The 22,641-nt window shown below is 45.6% G+C and overlaps 4 protein-coding genes across 7 annotated transcripts; 1 reads left to right on the top strand and 3 right to left on the bottom strand.

Moving 5' to 3' along the window:
* The first annotated feature begins 2,500 nt into the window (after positions 1 to 2,500).
* On the top strand, positions 2,501 to 6,935 carry psme1 (proteasome activator subunit 1). 2 transcript variants are annotated; one of them, XM_062559135.1, is made up of 11 exons: positions 2,501 to 2,737; positions 3,037 to 3,069; positions 3,151 to 3,213; positions 3,360 to 3,461; positions 4,486 to 4,543; positions 4,689 to 4,789; positions 4,989 to 5,057; positions 5,180 to 5,247; positions 5,860 to 5,914; positions 6,061 to 6,147; positions 6,739 to 6,935. In XM_062559135.1, the coding sequence occupies exons 1-11, from the start codon at positions 2,699 to 2,701 to the stop codon at positions 6,817 to 6,819; spliced, it is 756 nt and encodes a 251-aa protein (XP_062415119.1). In that variant the 5' UTR covers positions 2,501 to 2,698; the 3' UTR covers positions 6,820 to 6,935. The 2 variants fall into 2 exon arrangements, with proteins under 2 accessions (XP_062415119.1, XP_037311754.2); XM_037455857.2 differs by having other exon boundaries at positions 2,502 to 2,737; positions 4,692 to 4,789.
* On the bottom strand, positions 6,930 to 10,158 carry LOC119198539 (fat storage-inducing transmembrane protein 1). Its single transcript, XM_037455856.2, has 2 exons — positions 8,636 to 10,158; positions 6,930 to 7,783 (listed from the first exon to the last, which is right to left on the bottom strand). The coding sequence occupies exons 1-2, from the start codon at positions 8,923 to 8,925 to the stop codon at positions 7,135 to 7,137; spliced, it is 939 nt and encodes a 312-aa protein (XP_037311753.2). The 5' UTR covers positions 8,926 to 10,158; the 3' UTR covers positions 6,930 to 7,134.
* Positions 10,159 to 10,330: 172 nt separating this feature from the next.
* On the bottom strand, positions 10,331 to 18,921 carry dcaf11 (ddb1 and cul4 associated factor 11). Of its 2 annotated transcripts, none has more exons than XM_037455853.2 (15): positions 18,679 to 18,921; positions 18,089 to 18,337; positions 17,275 to 17,402; positions 16,085 to 16,203; positions 15,868 to 15,932; positions 15,532 to 15,632; positions 15,053 to 15,199; positions 14,639 to 14,693; positions 14,165 to 14,233; positions 13,901 to 13,958; positions 12,781 to 12,966; positions 12,446 to 12,599; positions 11,944 to 12,115; positions 11,727 to 11,833; positions 10,331 to 11,452 (listed from the first exon to the last, which is right to left on the bottom strand). In XM_037455853.2, exons 2-15 carry the CDS (start codon positions 18,322 to 18,324, stop codon positions 11,133 to 11,135), a joined length of 1,917 nt encoding a protein of 638 aa, XP_037311750.2. In that variant the 5' UTR covers positions 18,325 to 18,337; positions 18,679 to 18,921; the 3' UTR covers positions 10,331 to 11,132. The 2 variants fall into 2 exon arrangements, with proteins under 2 accessions (XP_037311750.2, XP_037311752.2); XM_037455855.2 differs by having other exon boundaries at positions 11,283 to 11,452; positions 11,944 to 12,096; positions 18,679 to 18,920.
* Positions 18,922 to 20,049: 1,128 nt separating this feature from the next.
* thtpa (thiamine triphosphatase) lies at positions 20,050 to 22,560 on the bottom strand. Of its 2 annotated transcripts, none has more exons than XM_037455427.2 (4): positions 22,404 to 22,560; positions 21,686 to 21,755; positions 20,908 to 21,402; positions 20,050 to 20,794 (listed from the first exon to the last, which is right to left on the bottom strand). In XM_037455427.2, the coding sequence occupies exons 2-4, from the start codon at positions 21,753 to 21,755 to the stop codon at positions 20,694 to 20,696; spliced, it is 666 nt and encodes a 221-aa protein (XP_037311324.2). In that variant the 5' UTR covers positions 22,404 to 22,560; the 3' UTR covers positions 20,050 to 20,693. The 2 variants fall into 2 exon arrangements, with proteins under 2 accessions (XP_037311324.2, XP_037311325.2); XM_037455428.2 differs by lacking the exon at positions 22,404 to 22,560 and adding an exon at positions 22,254 to 22,395.
* Between the last annotated feature and the right edge of the window lie 81 nt (positions 22,561 to 22,641).

The following is a 22,641-nucleotide window of genomic DNA, read 5'->3' as shown; positions in this document are numbered from 1 at the left end:
TTACAATACAACAATGTGACATATCGTCAAATAAAGTAGTTTCTAATGAACTAAGTGTTTCAACTGTAAGGGCAAAAAGCACATTTTAATAAATCAACCTGAAAAAAGCCAATCTTCCCCTTCCTTCGGACTAGCGAACGCTGTAGAGAAGCCCACTGAGGTTTTAGTTCATCCTAATCATCATTTTGACAACGATAGTCAGGGTGAAACAGTTCTGACCTCCAGACATGAGCCCACAGGACCATTACTTAGTATGTTAACAGTTTCTGAAAGTGAGTTTCCTCTCAGTCTTCCTCTCACTGGACTTTGGGGGAAAGCTGAACTTCACCAGTTGGTGGCATAGCGGAGTGAAAGGACGGGGGGGGGGCTGCACAGAGGTATATACTGTAGAAACGAGATAAAGAGAGAAACTTTGGCCCTTCATGTTCTCTGATAGGGGGCCTGCGGAGTCAGCAGCCGTCCATAGAGACTCCCAGAGCACGTGGAGAACACGCACTCATTCACAATGAGTGAATGGCTACGTGCTGAACGGCCTCAGCGGCGTTCAATGGTTCTGAAAGGCAGCATTCAAAAAACGCAGCAACTGGCAAAAACCTACGAGAGGCCATAAATGGCTGTGACGTGCTTCAATCATTTAGCCACGTGGCATTAATGAGCCCCTTGTATGATTTCGATGGCTTCAGCCTTTAGAAATCACATGTGTCTGCTAAAAGTAGGCGTGGCTAATCACACTTTGAACGCTTTTTGAGTTTAAGTCTCATTCTGTGAGGTTGTTTCACCCCGTTATTTAAAGGCCAGAGTTACACAGAGGCATCTAAATGAGAATAAAATAACTTCCTGCAATGTGATGAAGATAGAACAATATAAATTGGAGAACATGTCAGTGCTGTAGTCGTTTGTCTCTAAATTAAATCACCCAGAAAACTGTGGATGACTGAACTCTGATATCAATTTCCCAGTCAATGATCAACTGATAAATCAACCAACTGGATAATAACTAAATGACAACTAAATGATGAGGATTTAGATTGCACACTGACTTCCCATTAGAAACTAATTCTACCAAAGCTTTAAGTCTTAAGACAACTATTCAGATCAGATGCCAAACTGTGACTTTGTGTCCTTGAATCGGGGTTCGGTGCCCTGATATTTTGGTAGAATTTTTATCTGTTCCATTTTTCCATCAGCTGTTTCCAAAGGTCATATTTGTTTTATTTGCAATTGTCCTTCTGAGAGATGTGCAATGGAAGCTGTCTTTACAAGCTGGACTGTGCTTCATTAAAGAGGAATATCAAAGACGTTTTATTGCTGTCGTTCACAAAGATGAAATTGCTGCTCAAAGACTTTACATTAAATAGTGCATTTATTTTGCAGCCTGATTTGAGTAAAGCAGTTTGCAAAATATTTCAACTATATTAAAATAATACATGCACATGCAATAATACATGCACAAGACATTATTATTCTGTTGACTGATGAATTGTACATTGAGACAATTTACTTTGAAGGGGGGGCTGTTGAAGTCCCACCGCACAAGAGATTATTTACTGAGTTGGTCCCAAATTCTGAAGTTCTCCCCTCTCCACCACCTCCCGTTTCTCCCTGCCCACTTTTCTTCGTACACACAACCTTTGTTCACGGTATTTCTCAACTGCCTCGCTGAACACAACACGCTGACTTTAATCTCTTACTCTTTCAAATCAAAGAGTCAATGACTAATGGTACTGGCACTGTAAACAAGTTCACCCTTTACCCTTTGGATCCAAGTTCTACACGCCTGATGAGTGATGTATTAATTTTTTCGTCTCGCTGTGTTGGACTACGCAGATGTCCAGACAAATATTAAAAAGATTCATGCAGAGGTCGTCGCCTACTTGCCGGCTGTGTGACTAAATCTGAGTGGGCGTCTGTTCCTCTCCAGACATGAGAGGTCTGAGTATAACAGTATGTTGATGATGGCGGGATGCACCAGTGCACATGACTTTGGTAACTGTGTTTACGATGGGAGGCGCTGACATCCTTAGTGCCCACTGTGGATCCTGTATTTGTTTTAGTCTCCAACCTGACTGGGCCGGACTGGATGAAAGAGCACACATGAACAACCGCTCATATTAGCAAATTATTAAAAGGTTTACTTTGATGATGTTATTCTCCCCCCCCCCCCCCCCCCCCCCACCCTGTGGTTCTACACTCATTTTCTCATTTGGAACAACAGCATCACCCAGTGGACACAGTCAGAACAGAAAAAATGAAAAGCTCAGAATTATTAGCAAAAACCTTTGCAATATGGAGCACGTCAGCGCGCATTGATTATTCATCAAACATTTTTCCATCCATGTCATTCAATTTTTTCTTCAATGTATTTCATTCAACAGCTTTTCTATGTTAACGTTAATGTTTTATGACTTAACAAAAGAGAGGAGCATTTTAATTTCACCTTTCCGCCACCGCTCCAACGACAAATCTTCCTTTAAAAAACCCCAAGTCCCACAATGCAACAGAATCATTGTCTATTAGGGGAAAGTACGGAACTGTCCAAACGTACTTTCATTTTCGCTTTTTCCGCTGAGTAACCGTGAGCATTACGTACGGCGTCGAATTGCACAACTAAACAGCGTTTCATTATCCTCCACGGTGTAACTAAAGTGTAAACTTCCACAAACTTAATCCCGAAACTTGTCACCAACGGAGACGAAACATGGCGTCTCTGGATATTCGTCTCGACTCGAAGAAGCAGGTGAGCGCGGAAATCTGCTCTTGGGACCCAATGTAACGCCACTGCTTCCTTCTTTGCCACCTCACCGACATTTCAAAGCCACTAATGTGGCGTGTCCGTGACGCGGACAGGTGAGACCCGGGAGGGAGAGTGTTTGTTATAACCAGGCGGACAGCAGGGGGGGTCACTCGGTGTGACGTCAGTGACCAGGTGGTCTGCGTGAAACAGATGCTTGTCTGTAAAACGTACCCTTCACGTCGCACAGAGGAAACTAAAATACATTGCATTGCGTTACTAATCACGTGATCTCTTCTTTGCAGGTGGATGACTTCTGCCAAAAACTTACGAAGGAGGTAATTATCCAATAGTCACCAATCCCATGAATTCATCTTTGTGTCATGACCACGTTGTATAATGTATATTTTACACAACAGGCGGAAGACTTGGTATCCAAATTTTTCCCTGTGAAGATTGAGGAGCTGCAGGTGCTGTTGAAGGTATTGATGGATATGTGACATTAAGCCATACTGCAGAGACTTCGAGGACAATGTATTTTTGAGAACACGTTCCCTGTAATTGATTGACGGCTCGAGAGCAGCAACAGGACATTTGAAGTAACAGGACATTTGTGTTTGTTGTCAAGACATCCTTCAGCTGTGACAACCTGGCGTCTCTGAAGGCTCCGCTGGACATCCCAATCCCGGACCCGGCTAAGGAGGAGGCCAAGCGCAAGAAGAAAGAGGAGGTATGGCCCTGGCGCGCTAGGTTTGAGGCTCTGTTGTCGGGGGGGGGGAAAAGGGAAGAAAAAAAATCAGACTTAAATGAAGTGAGTTGATGCATTTGAGTGTTTAACGAATGTCTGATTGAGTGCAAGTAGTTGTCACAATTTTGAATGATGCCGTAAACGGCAAAAAGAGAAACCCTGCAGAGGCTTCAGAGGTTGTATCGACAGCAAACGCCACAGCCACATTATATAAATGTCACCGGCTTCACTATGAGGAGTCTTAGGTAAGTATTTTATTTTCTTTAACGTTGAATTTCTTAAGCCTCAACTGGGATTCTCACTCAAAGGTTTATATTAAGTGCTTCATATTGAATGAATGCATTACACTAAAAGTGAGTAATCTGTTGCCATGGTTACCAACTGCGCTGTAATTTTCAAGGACTGCTCTGCAAATTGGCAGTGAGTGGGCTCTCTTATTTCGGATGAGTGAAGAAAAATCTAAATTTAACCAGAATTTTTGCATTTGGATTTGGCTTTAAATCCTATTCAGATTATCCTTTTTTTTTGTATCAGTCCAGCACTGAAAACAATCCCTATTTAAGAGATAGAAGTAACCTGCGGATCATGGACTTAAAGAATGAAACCGAAAAGCCACTCCAGCATAAGACATTAATTCAGGACCCTTTACTTTATCCCAAATCATCAGCTGTCACGTTGCACACGTTCATCCCAAAAAGTGCAACGCTGCCAATGTCAACAGTTTTTAAGTGGAGCAAAAAGAAAAAAAGTGGGGGGGTTGAAAGAATATTTGCGATCATGCAGCGGCTCGGGGGAACCCGCTCGAGGGCCGACGGAGGATGTTCAGAAGCGGCATGCGAGGAGCAGCCAGTAACTGGGTTACATTTGTTACACAAAGACAAAAATTCCAGCGTTTTGACAAATTCATTTAGCCGAAGAAAAAAAAGCACTCGGGGAGAGCTGTCTTGAGAGATTAATAGGCAGCAAAAACTCTCTTGACCCGCTGCCTTCTGTTCTTCTTTTGCAGAAGGAGGCGAAGGAGGGGAAGAAGGACAAGGACGAGGACAAAGAGGACGAAGACTCAGGTAGCGACGAAGATGACGAGCGATTAACAAACACTGCAGTGGTCTCCGCGACACAGTCACCATTGAACAAGAATAACCTGTTATCGTTCCTCTTTAATTGCAGTTTACTGACTCATGGACAATGTTTGCTCATGCTTTTGCCCAGCAGGGCCCACTTGTGGTCCCATCTGCACCAACGAGCGGGTGGAGAGCCTCCTGCAGTTGGTGAAGCCTCAGATCCAGACACTGAAGGAGAAGCTCAACGTGGTCAGTCCGTTAGCTTCAGCTTGCACAAAGAATTCAGCCTAAATGTGGCGGCTACCTTCACCCGTGGAGTGCTCGACACGTGGGAGGAACGTGTGTGCTTACGAGGAGGATTCAAACGTGGCGTCTTGCAGCTTTAATCACAGGACAAAGCAACACTATCAAAACCTCGCATTTTAATACATTTCAATTCCCCCGGCAGGTGTCGATGTGGGTGCAGCTCCAAATCCCCAAAATTGAAGACGGGAACAACTTTGGAGTGGCTGTCCAGGTTGGTAGCCCGAGGGGGGGGGGGGGGGGGGGGGTTAAAAATTGTATTCATTTGACATTTTTTAATAAAGCAGTACAAAGATTCTCTGGAAAATGTGTTGTTTGTGTGCTTTTGTCCAACAGGAGAAGGTGTTCGAGCTGCTGACCAACACACGCACAAGGATCGAGGGCTTCCAAACTCAGATTTCAAAGTAAGAGCCCAAATCAACTTTGGTGGATTTGTTTTATTGTAAAGGTAAAAACCAAATATGCAGTCCCACAGAATAATGAATGGGAATTTGCTGAGATGAACCGACCTTAGCAGTAACATATGTTAGTTGTTGAGACCTAAAAAAGAGAGATACAAATTGCCATAATAAATGAACACCGTTTTTTATAAGAGTTACATTAGCTTTCAGGCTTTTGAAAATCTCAAATTTCGACCACCAGAGGAAGTCTGTACAATGGGTTTATGCATCAGGGAGATATGGAGGAACCAGTTATTCAAGAAAAGTAAAAACAGTCTTTCTCACAAATCAAAGGTTCAATAAGTTAACGATAAAGCTCACTGTGCTCATCCAGAACCTGCTTATAGTTACTAATGTAAGCTCATGTGAGCAAAGACACGAATGTTACTGTGTAACAGACATTACAGGGTAAGTTTACATACTCTTATATTACAATTTGGCTTTTTAGCAAGTTTCCAAACTACTTAGGAAGCTGAGAATGAGGCACTCAAATTGGCTTGAATCCAAACTGGACACTCATTGATACTAAAGATGTTCAGACGGGAATACATGCTGTTGTGCCTCTTGTCCCCCCAGGTATTACAGTGAGAGAGGCGACGCTGTGGCCAAAGCCTCCAAACTGTCCCACGTGGTCAGTATCCCAGTTCATTTTCTACTCACTGCACGCTCTATGTTCTACATGTGTGTAAAACAAAGCGTTTTGATGACAGTGTTCTGCATAAATTGGGTACAATTTGGGCTGCATATAAAGTGCGTGCTGTGTGCTTCCTGCTGCAGGGAGACTACAGACAGCTGGTCCATGAGCTGGACCAGTACCAGTACTGTGAGCTCCGCCTCGTGATCTTGGAAATCTGCAGCACATATGTAAGAGGCCTCCACCCTGTTGTTTTTCATGCCTTTATGTAGAAACAGCTAATAAATGGTTTAAATCCGAGTAAAACTGTCGCCACGTGGCGGATCATGACGACGTGAGTGCACTGCAGCCTGCGCTCATGTCACCTGGATGTAAATCGCACGTATCAAACGTAAATCACCATCTGTTGCCGTCATGCACTGTGCTTTGAACACAACCGTGCACAAATTCATAAAAAGATTCCGGTCGTGTCCCGGCAGCAGGGATGATGCCTAAATGGAATCCATTTCTTCTTAATGGAGGGTAATTAAACTAATTGCTGGGCTTGCGTTGAATTGATCAGCTCTCCATCTTGTCTCCATTAATCCCCGTTGTCTTCGCTCTCTGGCTATTGTCCTCCTGTGTTTGAAGCTGTCAGTGAACAAGGCAGTGCGGGTGATGATGAGAGGAGCCGTTCCCCCTCAATCACGGCTCTCAAACTGGGCATCCATCTCTCTCTCTCTCTCTCTCTCTCTATTCTGCCTCTGCCCTTTACGTCTCTCCTCTCCTCCTCAAAGCTTCATAGCACTACATTTCCACTGATGGTCTCCCTCTCTCTGCAGGCTGTGCTCTTTGACATCATTAACAAGAACTATGACAAGATCAAGAAGCCCAAAGGAGACGGCAAGGCTCTGATCTACTGAGACTCCGGGATGCCCTCAGGCTTACAACATGCAACTTTTTGTAGTATGACACTCAAGTAACTAAACAGCCGCTCTGCCATGTGCTGGTTCAAATTACACAATAAAGCAGAACAACTCCAAAACTTGTTTTCTTTCTTTTTTTCTGTCCAATGGAATGTGTCATTCCATCCATGTGATGCCACAGGTACATAGTGTTGTCATACAGGTTCCCCCCCCCCCCGCCAATCAGGAGCCCTTCTGACTCCACAGCTTTGAGTCTGAGCTTATAAGATCACAACCACTCCCACCCAAACGTTATCTACTGAAGGTTTCACATTACTGAGGCTGCTTGGTGAACGGTCCCTCTGCCGGCAAACCGGGGCTGGCTTTGAGTCTGAACCACCCTTGGTAGAGTCCCCTCCATACCAGGTAGCCCAGAGCTCCTCCCAGATGCTGGGAGGGGAACTTGGGGAAGTATGCGAGCAGGCACATCAGCAGGAAGATCCAAACGGCGAGCAGAAGTACACACAGGAGGAAGATGAAGCGGAGGGGGGCGCCGGGCGGCCTCCGCAGAGCCTTGGCTTGGGCCAGGTGAAGACCGAAGACGGACATCTCCTCCACAAGCAGCAGGCAGCACAAGCTGACCACCAGGACGTCCTGGGATATTTCGTGACCTCTCCACACCATGTTGGCGCTGAGGCACGAGGCTCTGGTCTGGTCTTCGTGCAGGAGCAGCAGGGGCTGGGCGGAGGAGGCGGGGCCTGGAACCTCCTGGCTGGGGGTCATGGGTTCGTAGCAGGTTCCCGACGCGTCCTCCAGCAAGGTCAGGAGACGCCGACAGCACCACCAGAGCAACCCGACCGCCCCCATCCGAGAGAGGTGGCGGAGGAGGAGAGAAGGGGGGTGGCGGGCTGAGATGGAGAGGAGAAGGATGAAGGAACTCGTGAGGACGCAGGTCCAACCCCAAGTGGACTTCAAGAACTTCCTGCAAGACAGCAAAGACCAGAGTTGCACGAAAGGTCACAGTATGAATCCTTGGAAAACACGGCAACAATGTAATGAAGTGCAAATAAATGTTTGGCCCCCAGCCAATCAAATCCACCGGAACCTCACCAGGTGGACGTAGTTCAACGCATAGACACCACTGCAATGCATGTGTCAGGGTACAAGGGTTCATCTTTTAGTGTCCACACACACACCTGTGAATAACCAGACCAAAGCCTCATGGGCATTCGGTTCATGTATATTAACTTACACTGTAACATTGGCCCTACAATGGAGGAATGAATAAACATACTGTTGATTAAATTGTCAGCATAATGCTAAATCGTGAGGAACAAGTACTAGGGAGCCTAAATGTGTGCTAACGTTAGCTAGCATTAGCCTTTAAGCTGTTTAACAGGCAAAACCATGAGGGCAAAATATCATTTCTACCTCATTTGCTAAATATTATTTCAAAAGTTATAATCTTGCAGTAATAATTAACATGTACATGTAATAATAGCATGTACATTCAAATGTACCATTGTTTGTTTTCTATCAGTTGCATTAAAGGATTATTTCTTCGGTTTGTTTATTTTACTTCTTTGGGATTAATACAATTCTTTTTTAATTAAGTCATGATTTCCAGTTTATAGACTTCTTATTGTGTCAAATAGCAGCAAACATATTCCTCCCGCACGATTTTGGGTGTGAAAGTGCCGTTTTCAATTTTGACTTTACTTTAATCCAACTGTTTCAAAGCTGCATGCAACCACTTTATTCCTTATTAACAGCAGCACAGTAGCTCTAAATGAGACATTTTGCTTGTAAAAGTAGCAACACACCCATGCTGTACCTGTACAGGTAGTGGTTGCCGTTGGAGAAGATGCTGTACTTTGACACCCAGATGTTCAGCAGAGGACCGAACAGGACCAGAGAGGACAGCATCAGGTGGAAATGGCGTCTGAGCGAGCTGCTTCCTAAAATCCCCGCCAGCGAGTTGGTAACAAACACCAGAGCGCCGTCCAGGAGCCCGAGGAGCAGTTCCCCCAACAGTATCACCTGTGCGGCCATCTCGCGTAACTTCCCCAAGGTGATCTCTGGTGAGAAGCCCTCTGAGGAGGAGTTCTCAGTCCGGGCACCCATGTTCGATCTGCTCCTCGATGACACCTCGTCTAGTTTTAGAAAATGAAGGTGTTTTCCTCTTCTTTTGTCTTGTAAAGGCCCTCCAGCTCTACTCCGGGAGCCTTGCTACTTTATCACTGTCAGGCGTGCAGGAGAACACATGGTTTATACAGATCCAACACTCTCTCTCTCTCTCTCTCTCCCCTCGGACGCCCTCCCCCAACTCAGACACAGACACAGAGACAGCTGCTGCTGTAGCTGACCCCATTATTCTAAAATCTATGATCTAATGCTCAGTGAATTTGATCCACGCGGCTGGCAACCGACTCAAAAGTAAAACACACCGTGTGTATGATGGTCAACGACTTCATTATTAGACTTTCAGGGGTTTTATAATTATATTTTCAGATAAAAAAAAAAAAAAAGGTTCTAGTGTTTTCCTGCATGAAGAATCATTGTGACACAGAGCGGGTGGTTTGGCTCCGCCTCTGGTTCTCCTCCAGTCTCTCCATTCTAGGAATCAGCTGCTGGAGCCAAAACTAATTTAAGTCCTAAACTGCTGCCAGTCTCCATTTGGCGCCACGAACAGCTGCATTTCTCAAAGCGCTTTCAGTCTCCTTCATTTCCAGGCCCGGAGGCCGAGCCAGAGCCTCTTAAACCTCTTCAACTCGCAGGAGCCAAAATGAGTGAATTTATTCTTTCTGTGGGACTCATGCTCAATAAAAGCCGCTGGAGCGGCTTCCACCAGAACATTCAGTCCCGCTGCCTCTCATGGACCGCATATCCATGCGAAGAGAAGCGCTGCTGGAGTCTGTGAGGGAGAAGCCATTTGTTTTACGCAGGAATGATGCATTTCTAACAGCGTAATGATATCGTGAGTGCTAAAAAAAAAAAAAAAAAAACATGATGGCGTGTAAGTGGAGGATCTTTGAACTCTTCTTTTGGCTTTTTCGGTGAGTGAGATGCGGAAGTCAGCTTAGCAGCTGCGTTCTCTTCTTGCTTCTAGCTTTTTCCTTTCACTGAAACTGGAACTGAGATGTTGCATTATTACCCCCCCCCCCCCCCCGCCTGGTTGGTGTTTTAAGCATTGTATTAAGGAGGAACAGTGAGTGTAAACGAAAAACCGGAGGAAGGAATCATTCTAATTTTAGACCACTTAACGGCGTTGCTGTCACCACGGCGACCTTGGAGCGCCTCTGCTTTGGGGTCCCGGAGCATCTAATTGTTTAGTTGTCTGTTATGTGCTGCTGGGCGAATGAAGCTGCACGGGAAGTTTGTTCAGTGTGACGGAGTAATTAGTGCAAACAACAAACACTGATCTACATTTAGACCTCCCTTCACGGCAATTGAGTCACGAGCCCGTTAATATGAAAACATCGAACAAAGTCATCGCTTCTCAATAACAGCAGCAAATAAGAGAGCTTTGAGTTGAGGCCGTACATTCAAAGGTTTTATTGTTACTGAAAAAAAAAAAACAACGGTCAGAGTGAAATCCGGGCTTTGATATAAACACCTGAATGTTGCATTTACAGATCGGTGTGTAAGTCTTGATCCCACGGACGCGTCCCCAGGCCTCGGCGTGCGATGAGACACGGGTTTGTATTGGCCAACCGATCGCTCTTATTCTTTCGTTAAACGCACTCGCCTTTACGGAGCCGAGTGCTGACCCGGGATCAACAACGACTCCGCGGGCTTGAGGTGACCCAAAGGGGCTCTAACATAAAATCACTGAGTTCGACAGTAAAACGGAGAGACTCAGTAAGCTGAGTGGGTTTGGGTTTATTGGCCATGTTGGCCACAGCGGACGAGACGTGGACCTCAGACACTGGCATGCTGGCCAGGTTAAGGAGTCGTGGTATTTAACCTACTGGGTTAATATAAAATAATCCGTCCTTATTAAACGCGGCCCTTGAACGTGGCGGCCCATCAAATAGTACGAAGCTTATGGTCATTCCAAATCAGCACAGTGACAACCAAACCCACTCCCTGAACGCTATATGCCATTAAAATACTATACATTTATTCAGAATCACCAGCGCCACATTCTCCCTGCAATGTCCTACATTGACTTCCAACCAACTCCTCATTCCGTTTCAATAGCTCATTTAAGTAAGTAAGTGCGGTGCGTAGCGCTCCCAGCTCCGGCACATCTTCGCAAAGTGTTTTCAGGCCAGATTCAGAAGCTCCGTCGATGCATTTTGCAAAAACATTTGGGCCAAAAAGAGAAATCAAGCAGGAGTAGGCTGTCCCATTGTGCCCCAAAACGCTGCCGACAACGCGAGGCTATAAGGCCTTCCAAATAAACACGTCACCACCACGCCACAATCATTAATATCCAGCATCGAATTAAAAAAATAGTTAATTGTCTCTTCGTCCTTGTGAGCGTGTAGCCTCGCCTCCACTGTGGTGATGTCACAGTTTCGTTTGACTCTCTTCTTCTGCGGTCTGCCCCCCCACCCCCCCCCGGCTGTCAGTCTCGGTCCCGCTCTCTCTCCTCCTCCAGCGGGTGGGTCTGTCGGTGCTGCCACATTCGCACCGCTCCGTCCCACTGTGGAGGAACCGGAAGAACAGAGCAGCGATCGGATTTGACTTTCCCATGTACTTAAAACGGTGCATTCTTCTGTGTTACTTTAAAGTTGCTTTCTGTGGAAACAACTTCAGAATTGCTGACATGTAAAACAACCATTTAGTGCTCTGTTATTAACAAACAAAAGTTATTTCAAGGGTGCCTTGATTCCCGTCTTCCTTTCGTTATTCCCACTGTGACATTAGTGCGCTGTAACGCGTGTGCACATTGACGGGGGGGGGGGGGGGAGACTCACGGAGCTGCTGACGATGTTGTCCTCGTACGGGTGCCAACTGACGTCCCTCACGCACGCGTCGTGGCCCGACAGTCTGGAGACCACGGCGCCCGTCAGGACGTCGTAAACTGGACGGGGGGGGGGGGGGGGCAGAGACAATTCAACACCCAGTTAGCCACTTGTGCCCGAACGCTGCAGCCCTTTTAAATGCATGCAGCGGCAGGGCGGAGAGGCTCACTGATGACTTTGCCGGTGGAGCAGCCGGAGTAGATGAACTTCTGTCCCGTGGTGAACTCGGGGGAGAAGCGGCTGCGGACCAGGGTGTGCAGGACGCCGTGGCCGCGGTAGGTCATCACCGAGGTGTCGCCTGTGAGCTTGTGTCTCTTCAGGGCTGAAAAGGGACACGGGACCTTTTCAGAAGACATAGTCCGGTTGGTGCAACTTACTAAGTTGTTCATTTAAATCCCTAAACCTCTTTCACCTGGTTAAAAGAATGGGAACGCTACTGTCACCTGTCCTCTACACCTTCCTTCCTCTTTGACTCCATGCTAATCACTCATGTCTCTGTGTGTGGTTTGAATCCTCCCCCACACGTACTCTCCCCCATTTCACCTCTCTTTACAAAGTCATTTCACCTTTACATCCTCCTCTTTTCTTACTCCACGAGACCCCCCCCCCTCCTCTTGTCCTCCTGCTGTCCTTCTCCTACTCCTCCCTCCCTCCCAGATCGGTTCCCTTACCTCTCTGGGGAACCTGCTGCCAGCGGTAATCCCAGTTTTGCTGCGTGACAGCCACCCGGGAAGCCGCCAGGCCCTCTTTGGGGGAGAACTTCCTGATGTCCCACAGCTTGATGGACTGGTCCTTTGAGTTACTGATCAGGTAGCGCGCGTCACCCTGGAACAGTCACGCCACAGGTGAGTCAGACCGCCACACGGAACGCTGGGCTAATATTAGCTTTGGATAAAGCAACTTCCAAGTCGTCGGCCAGATCCGGCTACCCACGAGGCTTTGGGGAACCTGACCCTGACAGATTGATAAAATACCGGCAGCATCCCCCCCCCCCCCGCTCCCCCACCTTGCTGTGGATGAAGGTGATGCCGTCTCGGTGGCCGGCCAGCTGTCCGACAGGCTGCGGTCTGTCCTCGCGCAGCGTCCGTCTGTCCCACACCTTGCAGAGCGCGTCGTCGCTGCCAGAGAAGAGCAGCTGGGACGAGCTGTCGGCAAACGCCACCGCGTTCACGTCGTCCTCGTGGGCTTCGATCTGACGAGCGGAGACAGGAACGAAAGAGGGTCGGAGTGTGTGGGTGTGTTTGTGAGTGAGGCCGGGGAACGTGTGCGATTTCCCTTTGTGGGAGTCAGTGTGTATAACCCATATGTGTGTGTGTGTGTGTGTGTGTGTGCAAGGGCCTTTGTCTCTGTGTACGTCAAAATCGAGACAGACACAAAGGTTCCAGGAGTCTTTCTGCAAGTTGCTAATTATGACGACAGCTCTTGTAGAGTGATAGATCTTGAATGCGTGCCGCTCATGCTATACAAGATATATCACATTGTTGTATGGAGATTTTTGACACACATCACTTCAAGTTACACTAGTAATTACAGCCAAGTAGCAGCTGAACCCTTTGTCAAGCACAGCTGATTGATACCCCCCCCCCCCCCCCCTTCATATAAACACTGAGCAGGACTTGGGCGGTGGGCTCGGCAGGAAAGCGCACAAAGCGGACTCTCTGAAGTGTTTCCACTGAACCCCCACCAAGTTTCCTGGTCTGTGTACACGACCACGATCCATCAGGCTTTGGTCACACACTCTGTAAATCTGTGTTTTATTGGTTCTAGTCTGCTCGTGGAATCTCTTCCTTTCGGTGAAACTTTCGCTAAAATCAACCGTTTCAGAGATAAAGCGGACACGCAGAGGCAGTATGAGAAGGATCAGATACAGTGGTGAAGCAGATGGTTGAACCAGCTACTGACAGAGGGGGGAGGGGGGCTGGGAGGCTGGAGGAGGCGGGTTTAACCCCCCCCCCCCCCTTCCCTACCCACTGCGGCTCAGAGCCCAGCTCGGGCCTGCTACAATGCAGGGCGGTGTGAAACTCCATGTAAGCTGGCACACCGTCGGGTCTTCATCACCTTGATAAAAGGACGAGGCCCGAACGGAACGAAGGTTCAAGGAACAAGACGCACTCGGACACACTAACCTTCAGCGTTCGCTTGTTCTGCTCGAGATCAAAGACATAAAGGCAGCCGTCGTTTGCTCTGAAAGGAGAGAGTGAGCGCATTATGTTGTGTTCTCCCTGGTCTAAGTGTGCTTTACATTAAATAAAGGTGTCTCATCTAAATAATTACGGTATTCACAAACTGGGGAGCAGAGAAAGGTTGACTGAATTAGCATTTCTGAATGAGACTTCAGACCCGAGTTCAACTCTGTCAGTCACACCACATTGAAACAGAAAAGCGCTCACCCTCCCAGGATCTCGTTGCCATCTGTGGACGCAGCCAGTGAGAACACACAGAACCTCCTCTCATCTGGACTACAAAGCACAACAGCACACACACACACACACACACACACACACACACACACACACACACACACACACACAGAGACATGTAGACTTGACAGCAGTAACGCCATTATTCAATCACAACTACGCCCGAAAGGCCTCCTCCTCAAACAGGGCTTTTGTTAGCGGTGCTTTGGGTTGAGTGGAGGTGCTTTGTTGAAATAATGTTCTCTCCGGGTAAACAAAGTAACACACACATTATATATATTTATATATATAGAGAGAGAGAGAGCGGTAGGATGGATGTTGATGTGACAGTTCTGACAGCATCACTCATCCAGATGCTAATGAACGGGGCGGAGGGCCGGCTGGTAGGAAGTGATGGATTACCTGCTGTGTCATGTTATGAGTTACTATGAGGGAAACACTAACTTGAGGTCCAAGGCGGTGTGGTTTTCACTGTCTCCGTCGATGCTGCACAAATGAACTGCCGGGAAGAGAGATGGAGAATGTGTGAATAAAACAACACACAGGAGCTGCGCATTAGTAATAAGGACAATTACATTTTCAAGCCGGGTCAGATTTCTTTTTTTTTAAAAGCTCCCATTTAGAACATTATTTAAGGGGCACTGCAATGCTGAGCTCGCGTTATAACCGTGAAGCAAATCCCTAAAGTAAAGTTCCCGGGTACAAGAGCCGGATTTCTTTGGATGCCACTGCAGCAACAAATCAAATTTTAATAAGACAACACAGATGGCTCCTGGGGGGATCGACAGCTGTGCCTCGCAATAAGAGAACCGCGACAGCCACCAGCCTCCTTGAGTCGTACGGGTCGATTGCCCTTACTGTAGTCGGACCAGCTGGAGTAGAGCACATTTTGGGCGTCAGGGGTGAAGCAGACGTCCAGGACGCTCCAGCCAACGTCGCGAGCCTTCACCGTTCTCCGCAAGTGGAAGCGGCCCCTGGATGTGTCGTACAGGCGGATGTTCTGGTCTTTCAGGACAGAAATATATATATATAATCAGACAATGGGTAGCTGTTATAGCATAGAGCATCTGGGTGAGACCTGTTGTCCTTTGCATGTGTTGTTTGCTCACAAAACAAAAAGTAAATCAGTAAAAAAGTGTTTCTAATAATTCTGATAGTTGTTGCATTAACAAAAAAAGAATGGAGTAATTAGTAGGTCTTGTCAGTCAATGATGACCCTATTCTGTATGTGACCACACACGCTGATGACGGCTTGGCAGTCTGCACGGTTTTAAACAAACACCAGGAATTACACGATGGCATCGGAGTCGGCTCCTCTGGGTTCTGGTGTTATTTACCTTGGCAGGCGGAGAGGAACATGTTGCCATCCTCGCTGTACACTCCACAGAAGGCTTTCTGCTGGTACGTATCCTTGTGCGATACATAGTTTGGCAGAAAACTGAAAAGGCAAAAAAAAAAAAGGGTCAACACCATTTGACAGACGACAGGATGCGTCCTCTTGTAAACATCACGTCTAGTCTATTGTACATTTTCTTTATGCCTATATATAAAAATAAAATATACATATTCATCAAGGCTGCGTTTTTTTAATGCGCCACATTTCTTCACTAACTAATTCTTCTTCTCTGGTAATTCTTGAAACTAATAAATACGTATGCATTTACAACACTTACTGTGTGCGGATACGACTGCACTCTCCATGAGAAAAACTGGCGCCTCTACATCTGCCCTGCCTCCTCTAAAAAGCAAAGGTTCAGCAGAAAAACATCAGAGGGGTCAACATTCGTGTGGAGGTAAACCGGCCGACACACTTTTGTGGAAGCAACGGATGAAATCTAATCATCATCATCATCATCTCTCAGAATGTAAATAGTCTCCCTGCGGTCTGACCTCTGTGAGCATGTGGGTGAAACTGTGGCGGCCTTTGGCGCTGAAGGAGCCGGTGGCCAGCAGGATCTGAGTTCGGATCTCGCTCTGGTCCACCTCATGTGTGTCGGGTTGGGCGTCCACTGGGAAGGTAGCGGCAAGCCAAACAGGTCTGGGCATTAATCACTGCATGAGATTAACCTATCTATGTCTGTCACATTGTAGTGGAAGTTGAATGATCATTTGACATTATTATTAACAACCCATAGTGTGGAGGAGAGAGACGTTGACATAGAACTCACTACTCACTAACAAAGTAACGTTGAGTTCTCTAAAAAATGTAAAAGATGAGTTGATTTGTTATAAATGCTTACTGCATGTTTTCATTTTATACTGTTTATTTAGACATTAAGACACTGACACATGTCCAGGGTTTTCCTGAAGCGGCAGTCGGGTATTAAACATTTTTACATGACTACTTTATTGCTGATTCATTTCCTAGCGGGTTGTTTCTTGCGCTTTTCTTGTAAGGTCTCTTTAATCGGACTAAAACGATCGCGCTCATCTGTTTCATGAGGAGACATTTTTCCAAGCTAAACCGTGCACTATTCCATCAAATAAACAGACACCAGTCATGACTGACTGAAATACTTTAAGCTATATTTAAGCTATATTAAGTTTAAATAGTGCTTTAAAAGCTTGTCTATAGGTAAATCATGACACAGCATACTGCTAATGAAGTACTGATGCATACAGTATGTAGCGTACACTGCACACTATGTCGGTTCCCTCAGTTCTGAACAGTCGCTGGTGCGATTAGTGACAGCACAACTATTGGACAAGTGAGCTGTCACTAATTAAAAGCCCTGCTATTTGTATTTTTATCTTTGTATATATATATATATAATATTCTGGTATATGGGTGCTTGGAGAAGCCAAAAAGAGAACCAAATCTCATGTGATTTACAACGTTTCAAATACAAAGTAAAAGATGACGATATATTGTAGACATTTATGAAATCCAATTGTTATGTAGTTACAGAAGTCTGCTGCTTGATCCGTATCCCTGAATGTATTAACAAATGTATTATTTTATCATACTACAGAGTCTATGGGCACGTTTAATATTTGTTTACTCTCGCTGCTATTTTCACCCAGCTGGACATTGCACGTACTAGTGAAACTAAGCCTTCCTCAGATGGCTAGGAGGTTACCTGGCGGATTGTAGCGGTCACCCAGCCGGCCGTCCCAGGCTCCGTCGCTGTCCTCGTCGGAGTCAGAGTACGACTGGACCAGCTGCAGCCCGGTGGCTCCGCTCCCATGGACCAGCCGGACCTGGCCCCTGCACACAGACGCCAGATTGGTTCAACCATCAACAAACCCGAATGGTGATAGATGATCAAATGATTATTAGTGCGAGTGTTTAAAGGGGAAGTTCACAGAGGAATATCCAAAAAATGTTCCCTTTTACTTCTAAGAGCATTTAAACCAAACGGTTCCCACAGTACTGAAGCCTTTCAATAACTCATTTCTTTTGACAGGTAAAAACACAATAAGCTTCCTTTGTTACATTTGAACTTACTGATCATCCAAGTAGAGAAACAAATGTTTCTTCTTTCTCGTGTAAAAAATCACGTTTAAAATATACGCACTTAAAATGTTTATTATGTACAATATCCATCAACCTAGCCGTATATGCTGAGGATAAACCAAAATTGGAACTTCTTTACATTTATGGAAGATGGAGGATAGCGCATTACACTAATTATGTATTGCACGGTATTGCATCACACAAATGCCATTTTTCTGGCCTGTCAGTGCTCTTTGACTACTTTACGCAATTAATCGCTTATCCCAAAAATGAATCCTCACGGGGGCCGGCGTGAACACTTTACACACTGGAGACTGTTGGATTTGTCACATTATTCAGGTCGATCAAAAGCAAAATACCCGCAAAACAGGGCTCAGAAAGTACAAAAGCGGTTTGTTGGCATCTAAATAAAATAAATAAAAACCCTCTCTGTTCACCTCCTCAGTAGGTAAGCCAGCACTTCAGCTAAGTCCACGTCCTCCTCTGATGCTGGCTGTCTGTCTCCTTGCTGGCCGTCAGTCGTCCTGCGGCCCCGGCTGCTGTTACTGCTGCTGCTGCTGCTGCTGCTGCTGCTGCTGCTCTGGTTTGGTTCTGATGCTTCGGGCTGCTCAGCTGGGTTGCCACTGGAAGAGCCCCTTCCACCTGACATCCCAGAACTGGACTGAGAGCCCATAGACTGAAGTGGCCTGTCACGGAGAGCATTAAACGACGTGACAAGTTTTAGATTTGGCTGGGAGAAACCAGGTGAACACACCACGCATTGAACGGGGACACGGGAGTTAGGTAATAATAATAATGGCAGCGAGTAGTGACTGCTGCCATTAACGATAGCTCCGATATGACATTAACTAAAGCGATTCGCTCGAGACTTTGCACTTCCGCATCTTGCAAAAGAACAAACTGCTCGCTCTTCAAACAGGTCGAACGGCACATTGTGCACACTGCGTTAGCTCATCGCGATTAGAGACGCCCGGGTTCGTTCTGGTTGAGCTAGCTAAGCATGCTAACGACTGAGCGTTGTGTTTACCGTTTGACTGCCCGACGGTCTCCCGGACAGCTGCTCGGTCCAGCGCTTTGTCCCCTCGGTTCCGACTCACCAAATCTGCCCCACGCCCAACTTCCTACGGGTGTAACACAATACGGTCCGTGGCACAACAAGCGCTGAAGTTTGCCAGCGCAGTTTGGTCTACTCAGTTGGCTAGCGGGGCCAGTCGGGAATCGCCATGTTGTTTACAAAAGTGTGACCCCGCGCGTGCCCCTCTCCTTTCACAGTCACGTGACCAGTTTGACGGAGAATCAATAGCAGTTCAAAACATAGGAGTACAATACCATGTATTGTATAATTTATATATCACATTATTATTTTCTATATAATATAAAATGTATATATATATATATATATACACACACTGCTAAATTGACATATACTTAAAAAATATACAAACCAATGTTGTTATTGGTGCTCCTGAATAACATGTTTGCTATGATGTTGTCACAACTGATGGGAACTGCATTGTCATGGGTTACACTTGTGGTTCATGCGTCCATCTATATGTCTAGTGGTTAACTGCGGTGTGATGGTGAACCGCTCAGCTATAAAGCATGTGATGGTGTGGAACTTTAATGTTCTGGTTCTTCTGTGATAGGTTTGAAGGGGCGCAGACTGACATACAGGAGAACCCTTGGTGTGTCTCTCTAATGACTGGTGATTGCTCTCCATCTGACAAAGCTTCACCACGTACCACATCACTCTATACTGTAAACAATCTGTTAATGTGTGTGTCCATCATTGGTGTCCAGACAAAGCTGCTGACAACAGGTGCTGGTGTTGCTACAGTCGAAACGAGACCAGCAGAGCGATCAGTCGGGAGGCTCATTTAAAGCTTGCAGAAACAAGCATTGACTGCTTGGTCACCGACTGAAATTGAAATTGGAGATGATAATGAACGCGTGACAGCACAACTCATCTTTTGTCACTAGTCTCCCTCTCTCAGTGCAAGGATGTGTTATGTGTGGGAGGATTTCAATGGACTTGGCCAGTCCTCTTTTTAAAAATGAAAACACAGCAGTACACTCTATCCTCCAGTGCCTGCATCTTAATTATTTGTTAATCAAACTTGCTTTACAATTGCATGCTGCAAACATGTGCCATCTGCCAACAACGTTGAATTAAGTGCTTCCACACATCTAGCTCTGCAGCACAGAGCTCTTACCTTTTCTAATCATAATGAAAAACATCTAGTTACTGTAAAAGCTGAAAAAAGTTCAATTCAATCAGGTAGTTTGATACCCTTTGTCGCGATAGCAGGATACATATTTTTTTGTCGTATGTTTGGTTTAAAAATTATCATTATATTAGTGTCATAAAAAATATGCAAAGAAAATACTTTTTTTACTGACATTTATTTAATTCCAAACCACACACTTTAGTTCAAACAGCGAAAGAAAAATCATTAATGAACTAAGAACCCATTAACCATTTTGGAGTGAAGATTTTTAGAGAGATCAACATGATCGTAAACATTTTGGATGAAATAATATTGAAAACAGGTTGATTGTGGCAGCCATATTTGCACACAATCATCTGTTAATAAACAAGAAAAAATCCAGCTGCTGAGGCCAGCCTAAGAAAATGTTCACATTGTGAAGGTCACAGTCACCAGCACTCCATCAGGGAGTGTCTAATATGTCTATTTGCGTGTCTTTTTAATAAAACACAGTGCAAAACAATCACCATAAATACGGCCTATGGCCTCCTATTCATCTCCAGGGCTCACACTTCCTCTCATTTGCTTCTTAACCAGACACAAATATATAACTGGTGCATTTGGGCAACAGAACACACCCTTCTTCCAAGAGTACATTTTAAGAGACTATTGCTGAGGTTTTTAATTCAGTGATTATAAACAATAAGTCTTTACACTAACAAAAATAAAAACTAATTTAATGAACCCTAACCCTGAATTTCCACATTTAAGATACAACTTTAGAACAATTTAGTTGTAAATTTCAAAGATTTCTTCAAATCTGTGAAGCAACATGTTAAAAAACATGTTCCCTCAGTAGTCTTGCGTAGTGCTCTGGGTGATTTCTTTGAAGGTAAACATTCATTTTTCCGTTAACTTGCTGATCCTCCGTCAGACCTGAGAAGAAGAAGAAAAAAATGTTCAAAGAATGGCAAATTTAAACATCACTTGATGAATGCAACACATGACCCAGGCGCCGGTGTCGGGAAGCTTAACAGCTTCGAGCTCACCCAGTTTTCTAGCCGTTCTTTCGATCTTCTCCAAGGCAGACTGCACATCTCCTGCCTCCGGAACCAGGACCTCGATCTCTCCCACATGGTAGCCAAAGTCCGCCTGGTCCAGATCTATCTGCACCCCCTTCTCCTCTAAAGTGAATGACTGGCGCACTGTTGTGAAATCTGCAAAGCACACCAGATTCATGTCGCTCAGCCAGGACTCGTCCTCCTGTGAGGGGCCTGCTTCCGTCTCTCTGTCACCACGAATGTCTTTCAAGACGTCTTTCACCCTTCGCTGAATTTCGGGCAGATTGGTCAACTCCCTGTAGCGGGAACAGAGTGCTGCCGCTTTGGACTGTACCCCGGACGCCTCTTCCGCCACGTTCAGGGTGATCGGGCACTTCAACTCCCAGCATTCTTTGCGTTTACGCAGCCATATGTCTCTGCGAGTCAAGTCAAAACTGGGGTTGTCAAAGTACTGGTCACGAAACTGGCGCTGACCAACACACACTGCCGAGCAAAAGGAAAGGGAGGAGACAGCTGATTTAAAAAAAAAAGGATAACTTAACATTTAAATGCTTAGGAGGTGGATGCAGATAATTCAACTCAACTATTAACAAAGAGACAGATGGCCAGTGGCAGCCCAGTTACAGTGAAAACTACAGCAATCAGTGTAATTGGATTAAGTCCTTCAGGGACTTTTTGGAAGTTGATGTGGATCAAAGCGTTAGTCAAATACCTAATTCCTGATGTGCCCTGGCATAAATGTGTGGTGGCCAAATTCAACACATACCTCCGGTTTCCTCCAGTGTTTTTAGAATGTCAGCGTTGCACAAAAACTTTCTTTCCACTTCCACACTCATCTGAAATGACACAGTGAGATCAACATAAATTGCACTGTATGCTTTTACTGCATGCTCACAAATCAAATGAACTGGGTACATTTATTTAATTTCAAGTGCAGCATGTTCAGTATTACTATCAGTTTAGAGGGGGCTGTACTTTTTGTTCAAATCTTAATATCTTACAGATTGAGATATTATTATAAGATATCATGAACTTCATTATTTAAAATGACCTTTACTTCAATCTTCTTGTGCATAAATGCATATTACACGATAATTAAAAACTCTAAATAATAATGTATTATAATCGTGTGTTTATATATACATGAATTCATGTTTTTATTAAATTCTGTTTTGAGTTGATAAATAAACGATCTGCTCACTGCATTTAACCTTCATTTACCCATTGTTTCGATATATATTTTTTTTAGCTTTGTTCATTTTGCCTTTGGTAAAAAGGCTTTAACATTCGTTCTGTTTGTTAGTATGTTATTGTCAACCCCCAGTGCAAAATACCCCTTGAGGCGCAGCGGTGGCTCCTGGAGACGCCGCACCTGAGGATCTCGAACCATTTGGCCCGAGCTGTATCAATACCAATACTCTCCAAACGGAACCAACGCGCGTTAAATACCAGCCACCGATGTAGCCAACTTCACCCTCACACACCTTCCTCCGGTCGAGCGCCTCAAATTCCGGGGAATCCTCTATTAACCGGAGAGCCTACGCATCAATCCCGTCGCCCTACACGTCAGCGAAGTTTTTATTTTGCTCAGGCGCAGTCGGAGGCACCTATCGCGGTGTTCAGGAGCATCACTTCCTGTCCCGGTAAACGCAGGGCCACACGGATGGTGCAGCTCTAATCCCCTCCTGCTTCATAAATATGTATCGCACACACTTGCCTGTG

Source organism: Pungitius pungitius, chromosome 19 (genome assembly GCF_949316345.1).
Source record: "Pungitius pungitius chromosome 19, fPunPun2.1, whole genome shotgun sequence".
NCBI classification, from domain to species: Eukaryota; Metazoa; Chordata; class Actinopteri; order Perciformes; family Gasterosteidae; genus Pungitius; species Pungitius pungitius.
This window is presented reverse-complemented; position numbering and strand designations above follow the sequence as displayed.